General features: G+C 42.0%; 1 protein-coding gene across 3 annotated transcripts in view; it reads left to right on the top strand.

The window, feature by feature from the left end:
* The window catches only part of atp11b (ATPase phospholipid transporting 11B), a 60,050-nt gene extending 46,311 nt beyond the window's left edge, over positions 1–13,739 (top strand). For 2 of the 3 annotated variants that reach the window (XM_078168995.1, XM_078168994.1), the window contains 2 exons: positions 3,617–3,901; positions 13,521–13,631. In XM_078168995.1, the coding sequence (XP_078025121.1) occupies positions 3,617–3,883 (267 nt within the window). In that variant the 3' untranslated portion in view covers positions 3,884–3,901; positions 13,521–13,631. Of the gene's footprint in view, positions 1–3,616; positions 3,902–13,520 lie in introns of all 3 variants that reach the window. The other variant, XM_033620991.2, reaches the window with a different exon arrangement.
* The last annotated feature ends 726 nt before the right edge of the window (positions 13,740–14,465 follow it).

Raw genomic sequence — 14,465 nt, 5'->3', positions numbered from 1 at the left:
TGCACCTTTAGTCATTCACTCATGGCTGTATGTCACAGCTGCCCCTGCACTGCACTTTTATTTCAAAAATACTATACCTGTATGTCTCTGTCGGTCTCACTTCCTGTTTGAATGACCCCATCCTATCCCACCCAGTCACAATCAACTCCATGTATCCCTACTCTTCCTTTAATACCCTCATCCTTCTCTACACAGATATGACCCCATAGTCCCTCACCCAACCATTATTGTCCCCATCCTTTCCTGGTCTTACTTCATCCCTCGCTGTTGTTAAACAGATCTGGGATCAGAGTTTAGAGAGAGAGAATGCTGTTGGCATGCTGACTTTCATTGTCTTTGCTGTATTTGTTGAACCATCTAATCCCATCACAATAATACTTCATATTGAAGCCTGAATGATGTATCATTGTCTATTTGTAAGTATTTGATATCTCATATAATCCCCTTTTTGTTAAAAGTACAGTTTTTATATTATTTTCTCTTCTGTTCTATAATTTAAGACTTTCAGTGTGTTGCTTCCTCTGCATACAGAGTGTGTTTTGTGAGCATATATCATACTTAAAAAACCCAAGATTATTACATTTTCCTAGGCAGACAGTCACCAAAATGATCTTGGCAAAAATACGCTGCTGTCTTAGTGGGTTGAACCAACATAATGTGTTAAATAAAAGGACAGGGAACATGAACTTTAGCTGAACTCTATAGCTGATATAGCAAATCAGCCAGAGGATGATGTCACCCATATAGCTGTCACTGAGGCCTTGGTCATTTTACGACAAAACCTTCAACTTAGGCATCGTTTTCTTGGAAAACCTCAGTTTTCAAGAGAGCTATTAATCGTAAGGTTTGGCCTGGTTTCACTCCAGGCTTTATATTGCTGCTGCTTCTCTAGAACTAAAAAAATTACCTGCACCAAAGTTTCTCAGACACATGCTTCTTTCTTGTTCATCTCTTGTAAACAGCACAGGGGAGCAAGTTTTACTGTAACACGACTGCCACTGAGAACTGCAGTATCTCAGCTGCCATTGCTTCTGATTTACAAGCCTTGTGATGACTGATTGCTTCTTCACAGATTGATTCGATTGGTAGATTAATGCACGCTAAATCAGTCATCTTAGAGTTAATGAAAAGCTGACTGTTTATCACCTACGTGGTCTTACCAACAAAGATTGGCCAAGGACACTACACTAACAGATAAACACCAGTCTAGGATACATAACCACCCACGGTTACAGCTGTGGTTTGGCTGCTGCAACTGCTTTTACTGTGGTTTGGACTGTATGTGTGTTTGGAATAATCATATTCTACAACTTCTCTTCCTTGCTTAAATGGTGACTGTTGTGTTACTGCAACAAGAGCCAATCTGTGTCCCTTTTCTCAAAAGGGGAAAAAGCAACATCTTCTCAAGGAGGAGGAACAAAACCACAGATCTGTTATCCAGGGGACACCTGATCTTGCCAGAATAAATCACGGTGTTCTGTCTGTGTTTTGCTGTTGCCAGCCAAGAAGCAGAAGTTTGGTTTCATGCCAACAGTTTCTCCGATTTCTGCTGCAGAGAAATGTAACAGCGGCAACAACTCAATCCAAAACACTGTGGATACACAGGTCACACATTTAGCTACAAAATAGGACACATTTGGGATATATCACAGGTGCCAAAAAATGATAAAGCGTACTACAAAGGTTATTTTTTCAAAATACCTTGACTGGCTGATTATAGCAGTAACAAGCATTTTTAGTGTTCATTTAGCTTTTCATATGATAAAAGAAACTGTTAAAACAGAGAATAGTTGAAAAGTTGCTGTGCCCCAGAGGTATTTTTAATTCTAAGAATAATCTACACAAACCTTTTAATTAACAATAACAAAAAGTACAAATTGAAGCTCATTTATAGACTTATGATTATGTTGTCTTGTTATGCTGTGGAAAAGGAACATACAGAATACAAACTTACATGAATGTAACCTCACACTGTGTTTGTTTCCTCTTTGTCTCTCTGCTCCTCACTTTCTCTCTTCTCTGTCACACACACTGTCTCTCTTTCTCTCGGGTGCTGACTCAGATTAACAGAGCCACCTGACCCTGCAGGTTTCCAGGCAGCAACTTCATTCAGCTTTGTCTACTAATGCATCACTGGCTCATTGAAGAGTCTGATTAGTCATTAAATATATTTTCAGTATTATTATTTAGACAGTGACTATGTTTTTATGCACAAAATGTTTTCCAGTTTTTACCCTTTTTCAGAAAAAGACGATATTCCTACTAAGCTGTTTATTCGCTAATAAAATTAACATTTCATTAATATTCCTGTTCACATACAGCCACAGATACTCTCAGCTGTGTTTCACAGGAGTCAGTGCCCTAACATGTCGTCTGTCATGTCAAAATATACAAAAGTGGAGCAGCTAGAGCCACTTGTGCCATTTTGGTTCTCTGCCACAAGATATTATTTTTTTATAAGTTTTCCACGGGTGGTGGACTTGCAACCCTGCAAACACAGCCTCCCTCTTTTATTCCTTGAGCATGCATCTCTACCCCAGCCTCAGAAACTGTTGGCTTGTTGGTTTTTGTACAATGCACAAATCTGACCGAAAAACAGGCATGAGGTCATGTGTTGCAGACTGATGTAAAACCCCCAGCCGAGATGCATATTCCAAATGTGCTGTAAACATGTCCAAAAAAAATTATCCTAACACCTTAATAATAGGGGCATATCACATCTGTCTTAATTGGAAAATGCTACATTTGAAATGAGGCCTAACTCGGAATATCCAAACAAAATATGCTGTTTATGTGACCTGTGTCCAATTTGTGATATTGTCATATTTTGATTAATAGTGGAATATTAGACAGGGAGAGGTTTCTGTGCAGTGAATGTCAACTTCTACATTAGTTTTTACTGGTTTTCACATCTATAAAAGGAAAAAGCTTAAGATGGATGCTAACACTGTCTCGTTTCAAATCATGCACATTCATCATATGATAGTGTTGGAGCCTTTAGTACTTATTTAAAACCAGAAGTAGGCTGGCTATCCCAGATGTTTGCCTACTATTAGAAACCTAGAAGAAAGACATTACAGTAAACTTTGCATTTGGAAAACATATAATCCTGATCCTGGTTTCAAGTTTCCCTTCTTTGGAAATGAGTAGTTGTCTAGTTCTTCACACTGATGTGATTTCCAAACAAAGACGGAGAGTTAATCTACATGACAACCATTCTAAAATACACCGCAAATAATCTTGATTTGACATTATGATCGTTTCTGTTTGTTTTCTTAAAGATTTCTTTGTTTACAGGTTTTATCATTTACATATTTATTTGCAACATTTCAGCCCCATGTGTAGCATGTTTTAAATGTTTTCCCAGTTCATCATTCTTCGTGTGACAGCATGCAATATGTCATCCTCCAGTCATCCATCATCCTGTCAGAATGTGACATTGAACCTGTGTTATATCGGTACTAATTTCCTCTCTTTTCTCCTCTTTGTCCACTGGCGTCTCTCTCTTTCCCTCTCATCTGCTTTTTCCTTTGTCCTCTGTTCTTTTTACTCCTCTGTCATGCTACCAACTTCTCACATCACCCTTTCCTTCTCCTGCTATCTCTCTTCCCTCCAGTCTCTATCAGCCTCCCAGGCGCAGGCCCTCAGCTGTGTGGAGTCCTTGTGCTGCTACCAACATGGGCAGAGCGGCTGTTCCCGCTTGGCCCGCCTCCTGGAGCAAATGACCGGGCAGTGCCAGGCCAGCGCCAACCATTGCCACACATCCAGCCGCAGCAACAGGTGGGGCGGACGACAACAAGAAACAATGATTATGAACCCAGATGAACCGGCACCACCTCTTGGTGTCAAAAATTTGGGCAGTCCTGACTGTTTTAGCCCCTAATGTGGCTACAACTCTACTGTAAGTCTTTCTTGTTCAGATCCATTGCAGGTTGGGTGTACAGTCGTTGGGGAGCAGGGCTTTAGACGGTCACTTTTTTTTAGGGTGCAGCTTATCATGACTCTGGGACAAGAACCAAACGAGGAGTTAGATACTGAAGGTGTGTGGATCAAGCCATCATGGACTGCACTGTTATGAGTTTCTTATTTCCATCAAAGTCCGTGTTGTGTCTGGGGTTTGAACATTTTGATTAAGCAGGCAGAAAGATGTGCTTAATCTCATGTCCACATTAGTGTACTATCGGATATATATATCTGTACACCTTGTAACCAAATCATAGAGACCAATGAGTGAATGGGTTGTGAGGGCCAATGGCCTCTACAAAGCATGCACATGTGGATGTTTTGCAGTCTAGCCAGGGAGAATTTGGATTCCAGTATTTTTATTAAGGCCCATACAATTGAGACCTGTTGTGATATACAGGCACCCAACAGGTCTCAGTATTACACATGTAACCTGTCTTGTCTATGTCGCCCTTACATTAGGGCGGGTCTGTCTATTAGCCCATTTGTCTGTGTCCTAATTATCTATGCTATTATCTGTGGTTCTGTCTGTCCTGTCTCTCTCCTGTTTCTGTTCACATCCCCTGAAAATCAAAGGTTGGTGTCAAATTAAGCCTGATCAGCCAGTTTTCAAGGAAAACTGACCAATATGTAATGCACTTTAACAGATGACACTGATGTCTATATGTCAGTGACTAAGTTGACTTGTTAGCTTTAGGTTGACTCCTATATTGTCTTGTAGTTCCACTTGTTCATTGGAGGCCTTCTCCACTTGAGATGATAATGGCTTGTTGGTTGAACAGTGTATGATACAAACACCAACTTTGGGTGTGCACATTATTAGTATTAAAGAACAGTTCAGCGCAAAATCAAAAATACATATTTTTCCTCTTACCTGTAGTGCTGTTTATTAATAGAGATTTCTTTGGTGTGAGTTGCAGAGTGTTGGAGTTATTTGCCGTAGAGATGTCTGCCATCTCTTAAGTATAATGGAGCTAGATGACACTTGGCTTGTGGTGCTTAAAGCACCAAAACAAATACATTTGAAAAAGTCTACAGTAATGTCTCTTTGCAGAAAGCATGACCTGGTTGCTCATGATAATCTACAGACCTTGAAGCAAGTAGTTTTATGTTTCATGTTTATGCTCACCACAAGCCGAGTGCCATCTAGTTCCATTATATCTGAGAGAAGGCAGATATCTCTACATCCAACATTTCCAACATTCAGCAACTCACACATTAGCACCACAGGTCAGAGTAGGAATATGTATTTTTGATTTCTGGGTGAACTGTCCCTTTAACCTATGATTGAAGAGACGTGGAAGTGCTTCATAAGTGACAGGTTTGGCGACTTAGCTTTCAAGCTGCATTTTGCAATCTTGCATTTAGCCCTAAAGAGCAGAATGGGGTAACAATTATGAAACATGATGTCAGTGAGCTCTCAGTAAGTGCAGATACAACTTTGTTCTCTGCTGTAGCTCCACTTTGCGATAAAGGATGATAAAACACCAATAACTTGATTTTTTTTTTCTTTTTTTTTTGTGGGGGGTTCATGAGAAGTTTTTGCCTAGTGCAGCTTAAAAGATGAGTAAGCTGAGTTCACAGTTTGCTGGGTTGTCCAATCTGCAGTTTCAGTGTTATTGTGTCTTTTTGCCTGAATCCCAGCAACTCAGTGGGGTCATTGATTAATTGACCTGATTGGCCCTTTCTGCTGAGCAGTCAATACTCCCCAAACCAGCTTGGGACTCTCAGTATTGATTACATCAGTAATGAAGATGTAGCATTCTTGTTGTTCGTGTGTGAGTCTTTTGCAGTGGACTTTGCACAGAGGCACGCATGTTTGTTCGTTCATGACTGTGCGTGTGTATGATTGTAAAGGTAATGACAGCATGCAGGTCAAACAAAGGGATGCAGTGTTCCTCCCTTCAGCCCCTCTGGACAGCAACCTGCAGACTCTCTGTAGTCGAGTAGAGGACTGTGACATCCCAGTCAGTCAGGCCTATGGGGATACAGCGAGCAATCTCATTGTAGAGACATAAAATTGTGACAGGCTGTAACAAAATCTCATTGTAACTGATTTTATTCTGTGCCAGGCCGGTCTGCAAATAATTAACATTTGTGGCATATTTTAAACTTTGATTCACCCAGTCAGGAGCATAAAATGGGTCCTACATCTTGATATTTATACCCTTCATTATTCCTCAGACTGCGGTAGATGGGATATGCTTCATAAAATAATAAATTTCATTTGTTGTCAGGGTCACTTCACTGAAAGAAAGGAAAGTATTCTGATCACTTCAGGGTCAAATCACCACTAAATGCATTGTTCAATTTAGATGAGTTTCTTCCTGTTGGAATGATTGATTTGTTTTCTAACCTTGGCACGAAGCAGCCAATTGAATTCATCCAACTGAGCAAACAGCAGCCAATTTATACTCCCACAAGGATAAATATAAACAATGAATATAAATAAAAATGCTCTGTGTGCTTTATTTTAAATTGAAAAAGGACACAATCAATTTATAGAAATGGGGCTTTATATGAAGGTTTGTTTTTATCCCTCATTTCCTTCCCTTAGTATCATCTCCTTTCCTTCTCTCCTCACCCTCCTCTCACCCCTCTCAACCTTATTGCCCCTGGTTTACTTTCCACATACCTTCGTTTGTCCCTCTCCTCTTTTTTCTTAACATTGTGGGTTTGAGGAAATAAAGCATAAACCCATAAAGAACAAATGAAAGACTAGTGAGACTCGGCCCCTATTTAGCCTTAATGCTAGGATACTGCCATAGGGGAAAGGGAATGTATTCACCCAGTCCTATATAACGTACGTAATGACTGGAAGGGACATATAGCAAGCATATTTACAAACTTATATGGTGCATAAAGTATTTATCTGTTATATAGTGGAGGCCCAACCATAGCTGGCTGCTTGTCTTGACCTGTTGTTGCAGCGCTAAAATCTGGTCACAGCTGAATCATGGCTAGGGGCGACAAAGCAGGAAGGGCCTCGGATGCCAAGAGTCAAAGATGTTTTTTAGTAATAATTGAGCTACATACCCGTCTGAAGTTGTCAAATCCTGACAGCTGCGTCTCCATCCAAATGTCAAACAAATTTTACTCAGACCTGATACATGTGGGGGAAAAAAATAGTCCTGATAAAACAGACAATTTGATAAAGGTTTGTTTAACAGGATACTTAAGCCCCCAAATGATCATTTGTAGATTAATGTCTCACCCCGTGTTACATGGAATTTGTGTAATGGACTTTGAGAAGACTCACATGCTTGCACGGTGAACAAGGAATCCAAAAACTGAGAAAATTCCAATAAATTTAAGTCATAGGGGTCAATGTTTAACATCAGCAAAAATACATCTAAACATCTGTTTACAGACTCTCACACAACTCCTGCAGTATGTCTTCTGCTGCCTCAATCAGTTTGTCTGTGTTATTGTTTGACTGAATCTGAAGTAAGCCCTTTGAAACACCAAAATCGAACAATAACACAAAGGGTTCTAGTTTCGCAGACCGGGCGAGACGGGGGCACAGCACACCTGCGCTTCGCCAACTAGGTGTGGCCAGGCGGATTTTGCAAGTTTGGCACACCATGCGCCTGGCGCAGCTACTCCTCTTTCCCACCTCCATCCCTCCTACCTGCGCAAGTCGGAAAGAGGGAGGAGAGAAGGCGTGGAGTGGGTTTTACACACATCACACCAATCAAATGAGCCCCTCTCCTCGCTCTTAAATGCGCCGCGCGAAGGTGTAATGAGAGTTTACTCAATTCGCCATGGCAGAAGAGAGCAGCAGCGTCAGGCGGCCAAACTTCTCCCAGGAGGAAACTAATGTTTTGGTCTGGGAGGTCCAAGCTGGCAGTGTCCGAATATACGGAACTGCGAGCAGACCTCCACGGGCTGATGATGCAAAGGTAGCCTGGGAGGAGGTCACCACAATTGTAAATCAATGTTGCATTTCTCTGGTGCGTGCGTGCTCTCTCCTTCTCTCTCGCAGTCTCACTCTGTTTCTTTTCTTTTGACTTTTCTAAGATGACAGATCCTGAATATATACTCCCTATCTGATGCTGTGGCTGTTTGTGGTTGGCTGAGAGCAGCTGTGTTAATCAAATCAGGTTGGGTTTCCATTACGCGTGCTAAACGGTGCCAGTCCCCTTTGATCTGACATCAGATGTGACGGGACAGTCGATATAGAGATACATTTATGTGCTGATTGCAGATAGTTGCATTGAATAGTGTTTTTTTGGGTATTTATTACATTGTTAATGTGCCTGATATTCTGGAAACCTGCCTGTGAGGTTTTGGTGACGTGTGCGCACTGTCCGCCGGTCAGCCAAACTTCAGCTTACACCGGCTGCGCTCCCCCTGCGCTGACAGTAGACCTGGTTTCAGCTGGAGAGCTTGTAGCGCACCTTCGGCGAAGCCTTTTGGCACGAAACTGTCACTGCGCCAAGCTGGATCTGTCGACACCTCCCCCTGCTGCACCGCCACACCCATCTCAGTGCACCTCGGTCTGCCAAACTACCAAACTGAGCACGCCTCAGGTTGCACTGCTCGAAACTAGCTCTGCGCGGGGTTCGCCACCCTGCGCTGCGCCGGGAAACTAGGGTAACTAACTGATTAAGGCAGTGTAAGAGACCGCACACTTTTTTTGCACCATCTAATTCATTGTTTTCAATGTAGATGTCCGGCAGACGTGCTAAAATGCCAGAGCAACACCGTCGGGGCGCACACTCATTCCCTAGCATCCTTTTTTCAGAGCGCAACAGCTGTGCCCTGAGATAAATTCAACTTTTGGAACGCAGCAACGCACACCGCATGTCATGTGACGAGGAACAACCAATCACAGCCAACAAATATCTTTCTCTTCTTCTGTAAATATCAGTTGTGATAAATATGGAAGAGTGCAGGGCTACCGCAGCTTTTCATCTGTCCCACGGACGATATGGCCACACACCTATAGCTGAATAAGATCAGCTCTGCACTCAGGATTTCAGGTAAATAGGCGTTAATACAGTGCTTGTTAAAGTAGCTTAGCAACCTGTCACTGTGCAGTTGAAAGCTGGCATAAAAAAGGCACAGAAGTAGCACCAAAGACGGTGTAGTAATCCAGTATCTTTGGTAGCACCCAGCGCCCGACCTTGCATACAGGCCCTTAGACCAGCAGCTCCTCTGCTCAGCAAGGTAAAATTATTTTTATGTCAGTGACATTTGGCTTTAAAGACAATATAGGTTTCACTTTTAGTTCAGTTCCCCATCAGAAAGGGCTGTTTGTGTGGGAAGTACCATGCACATAGTGAAACAAATATAAAAAATGCACATCCTCCAAATCAACTTATTTCAATTGGTGCTGACATCAAAGGGAAAACGTAAGAAATCAGGATTTGTCGTGCTTTATTCCCACACCAAACAAATAAGCTTATTTGTTTGGTGTGGGAATAAAGCACGGGAGCAACAATACATCGTGTGCGACAAATCCTGATTTCTCAAGTACCATGCACATAACCAGATAAATGAGACGTGGATTATACTGCACAGCTTGTGTGAGGGTTAGGGGTTAGTTATGTTTGATTGATTATGTTTTGATATATTTTTCCTGTTGTTAAATGCAGTCGCCTACAGCTTTAATTCATCAATTGTCTCAGTTTTTGGATACTTCATTCATCATGGAAGCATGCAAGAAAAAAGTTCTCTGCACATATCAAAGGTAACAGGGTGAGTAAGTAATATGCAAATATTTGATTGGTGGGTTAAGTATTCCTTTGAACATCAAAAAACAATACATATTTATTTAAATTAGATGCATTAATTAATAGGCATGAATCCAGATAGAAATCAAAACGTTCAAAGTCTCTTGTAAGCTGCTGAACCAACCTCCGTGATTATTTCATCAACAAACTTAATTCTTTAAGTCTGCTTTCAAACCAGTTTGTTGAACTTTGGAAATTTGATTAAAAGTTAAAACATCTGTTCGTCTTAAAGCATCATAACAAAAAAATCCTTGGATGGAAACTCAGCTGCTGACTGACATCCCTTGCTCTGCATCCTCCTCCTCTCCTAGAACAAGGAGTCCCTAAACCAGAGAGGCTGCTGGGAAATGTAGTCTCAGAGTCTTCTTTTTTGCTACTTCCTGTATCTAATAGTCTTTTTCTACTGGATCCTGAAGCCTTATATGTGCTTCTGTGAAGAGGCCAACTTCGGGGGCGTGCTAGTTTTATAGCCAGGGGTGTTCCAGGTGGGTGGAGTTTACCGTCTCTGCTGGTTTAAATGACCATATGTAACTCCACCTGTCTTGTCCACTGCAGGCTACAAAACAAGAATGCCCAGACTCTGTCTTGTTGCATGGGGGCTGCTGTTGCCTTTGGTACTTTGTATACAATGTAAACCTGTATGTATCTGTGCCCCCTCTCACACTCCTCCTCTTGCACTTGTCGTTTTTTTCTGTCCTCTCTGTCTGTCTGTGTCCTTGTCCTTCTATGTCTGAAATCTGCATAATGTTGTTCGACCTTCCAGATTAATTATTCATGTGCTGTTAATGTCCCCTGTGAGCTTTGTCTTGTCAGAAATCTGCCTGTTCTGTTCTTTTCTTGGGTTCATGTTCCCACCGGCTCATCCCAAAAGTGTTAACGTCCTCTTTGTTCTGCCGTAACCCGGGGAGCAACGATGGTTTTAGCACTGATGTTTTAGTTTGACCCAAGCCCCACTAGACAGCCGAGCTGGTGATGAAGCACGTGAGAGTGCCTCCAGTCAAACCAGCATTTGAGTCATCAGCCTATTTAAAGTCCCTTGGTGTCCCTATTTTCTTGTTTACCAGGTCTTAAAACGGTTGTCTTCATCTCAGAGAGCAGTGTCAAAGTTAAAGGTCACAAGAGAGTTATTCAGAGCAGCTGACATTTAAGAATCAAAAAATATCTGAAGATGTGGATGGACAGGTGCAGTTGTCCTCCCGTCAAACTTTGAGCTATAAAACTATTCAGCGTTTCAGGCTTTACTCGTGCAGTCATGTGAAGATGAGCCGTAGCACCCAGAGCGGAGGCACTGTTTGAACCACACTCTCTCTGCTCCTCCCTGCTGGTGCTTTGAGGTAGAAGCTCTGATCATTGACTCTGGTTATACTTTGATGCGAGTCAGCATGGCGTTGGTTGCTTTGTGACCTTTACAATCCAAACAAGCTGTGACTTTCATGATGTATCCATGTTGTGCTTTTTTCTTGTGTCGCCTGAGCACTGGCAGCTTTGTTGGGAAATGTTTTGAGTGGTCTAAGTGGATGAGGTCGTGTTCTAGTTCTGTCTTTGTTAGATATTTCCAAAGGAGATCCAGCCTGCTAAGCTAATAACAGAAAGGGACTGTGCCTCTGTCATGTCTCTAAATAAAAGTATATACACTAGATTTGATACTATATGCATATATGTTTAATATTGTGGAAGATAGTATGGTACCTATTTTTCTAATACAAAAAAGTGATATTTAAATACCCAGCTAAACTTAGGGATTATATATATTATATTTTACCTGCAGAAAGTCAGCTGCTAGTCCTGCTTATCTTGAGTGGATACATGAGGCAAGAATGTTGATGATGCTTGTTTATTATGATTTATTTCTCTTTATGATGCTTGTGTTGATTTTATCCATGAGTTGAGTAGCTCAAGTCTCGCCTCCTCTCAGAACAAACCACAGACAGAATCAGAAAAACAAAACTGGTTTCCAAAAGCATACAGTACAATAAAATTAATTTTGTGTTTTAAGAAGCACCAAGCATTTGCAACAAAGAACCTTAACCATCACTTTTGAAGTGAGAGGTTGGAGACGTACAGAACCTAAAGTCGAGGGAGCTGTCTCTGAACAGCTTCATCAAATCTAACCCTTGAGACCATCTCAGCACTGAAGACCTTTGCATCATTTGCATTTAAAGCAGTGCAACAACATCGAGCTACGATGGCTCCACACTGCCGATTCTGTTGAGGCAAATAAGAGATTAGAGTGGATATACTAAGACTTTACCTTCCTCTACTCTGTATAAACACAAGAGAGCAGAGTATCAGTGGTTCTTCTCACCCACTCAATCCCAAGTTAACTGCGGGTGCTTTCAGACCTAGAGTTTGCCCGCTTTGGTCCGAATCAGGGACTTATTTTGTTACAAAGTTGCATCGCTGTCTAGAGTTGGTTCGTGTTCTCACGGCAGCATTTACAAGCGGACCGGATCAAATGCCTTGCGTGAGAAAGCTGCTCTTGATTGGTCAGAATTTCCATGTGAGAAAAATCCATAAAAACATTGATGAAGAGTACACTTGCCAGATAAATGCGACACTTTCTAATGTCACAATGGAGGCAACTACGCAGGTTGATTTTAGCGCTGGTCATCGTGTACTATATTGCTTGCATTGTTCATTTTAGGCAAACCATACAGTTTAAAAACGAGGCGCGGCTCCAGCTAGAAAACAATGTTTTGATGCATCGGATACGCCGAACTTGAGTTTGATTGAACCAAACCAAACGGGGCAGATGTGAAAGCACACACCCAACCCATTTTAGGAGCCACTCCACAAAAAAATGTCTCAATCAACCACCCACACCTGACCAAACCCCTCAAACTATAAACTTTATGCATTATAACAGCACAGTTGTCATGACTGAGGACAGACACACTTTGTGGCACTGTGTGTGGGTTTAAGAGAGAAAGGGGAAGAGAAGGTGGAGTATTGCACACAATGTTTCTGTAAGTTCCTGATAACTTAATCGGAACACTGCTTTACCACTTTGTGAAAAATACAAACACACTGTTGTGATATATTGAATCTTAACCCCTGTATCGTGTTACGTATCATATCGCCAGATTCTTGCCAATACACAGCCCTAGTGGACACGCTCCCAGAGCAGTGAATAATATTTATTTTTCACAAACCTAATTTCATATACTTGGTGACTTTTTTTTAATCATTCAAATTTGGCTAGGTGTTTAATGACACATTTTTCTATGGTTGGACAAAGTCAGAGCAGGTTTATTTTTGCTTTACCTGGACTTGAAAAAATAGCCATGCCTCTATCAAAAGTTCACTGGATATGTCATCAGTAGGTGTTTTGGATAAAAGAAAAGGAACGTCCCTGGTTATTGCATAACACTCTGAGACCTGTACTGTTAAACCCAAAGAATAAGGCAAGGACAGGGCAGACAGGAATGTTTCCTGTTAGATAACTAAAGCTGTTCCAGCTTTGGCAATTAATTAGTGTGTTCTCGTAGAACCCAGTGGCTCGTTGAAGCAAATGCTTGGTTTAAATGTAATTGTCCTAAAGTGTGTCTGCTCTGACAGACCTGGATTAGTGTGAGTTCCTGAGGCGAGACTGTAGATACTCATCACTAACACCATCACACCCATTACTAACTCCTCACTCCTCCATCCCTCGCTCTTCTCTGCTTCTTACAGCCTAGTTGTGTAGATGATAATCGCAGACTTCTGGACAACAGTGTGTTGGCTCACCCCGTCTCCCTACTACACACAGATACACACACACAATCACACGCACATGCTACATTAGTCTCCTAACCCTCAGTCACTGCTGCCTGTTTTCAGGTCTTGGAGCGATACGGAGAACTTCTACTCCAACGATCGCAGTATCCTGACGCTGTCGCCCATGGAGGCCACCCACTGCTGACTCCCAGGGCCGCTGACTGTAACAGGCAGAGCTGGGGGAGACTCCACTAGGAGAATATAATCACCCTCCTGCCTCTATTTTATAAACTTACTTCAGTTTAAGCTCAGTACATTCTCAGCTGGATGCAACACAGACTCTTGTGAAACCAAAGGACTCAGCTTGATGCAGCAGGCTGCTTTCTTCTTCATCAATTTGTTTCCCCCAGTGAATCAGTCCTTAGTAGCAACGTTGAGAAGGACATCAGACGGGAGCTGCGACATGGAAGGAAATAAAACATGAAGTGTGGCGCAAGTCAGCGTGGCATGAAGCTGACATCTGTGGAGCTACTCATGAAGGAAGACCCGATCAACCTCTGAGCAGATCCCTTCTGCATATAGTTTCTGAAAGTCCTGCAAAAGTATCGAAAAACATTTAAATTCAGGACATTTTTTAAGGTCAAAAGAAGATATGTCAGCTCACAGGTGCTCCCCTCTGAGATCAGCCCAGGTACATGAACTCTAATGCAGCTATTTATTTTTTCAGCACAGTTGCCAAACTTATTTTTTCATGCAACTGGCATTAAAATGACCTTGTAAGTCTCATATATATATTTGTAGACACAGAATGGAGACTCTGATGGACATCTTGCTAGCTGATGTCAGGCAGCAGTCCTGCTCGAAGCAATGCAGCCTGTAAGGACTGTAACCTAAACAAGCTGGTTTCGACATGCTGATTAAACTCAACACAGGACTGAGGTGGCTTATAGACCCTGATATCCAGGATGTAGCACCAGGACAGAAGCTCCGTGAAGTCAGACTACATTAGGGGGAGGAGGATCTCTGAGATGTCAGCTAGCAGCTAAGGCCGAACATCATGTTGCTTCC

This window comes from Epinephelus lanceolatus, chromosome 6 (assembly GCF_041903045.1).
Source record: "Epinephelus lanceolatus isolate andai-2023 chromosome 6, ASM4190304v1, whole genome shotgun sequence".
In the NCBI taxonomy this organism is placed as follows: Eukaryota; Metazoa; Chordata; class Actinopteri; order Perciformes; family Serranidae; genus Epinephelus; species Epinephelus lanceolatus.
The sequence above is the reverse complement of the archived record's forward strand: the minus strand, read 5'-3'. Positions and strand labels throughout refer to the sequence as shown.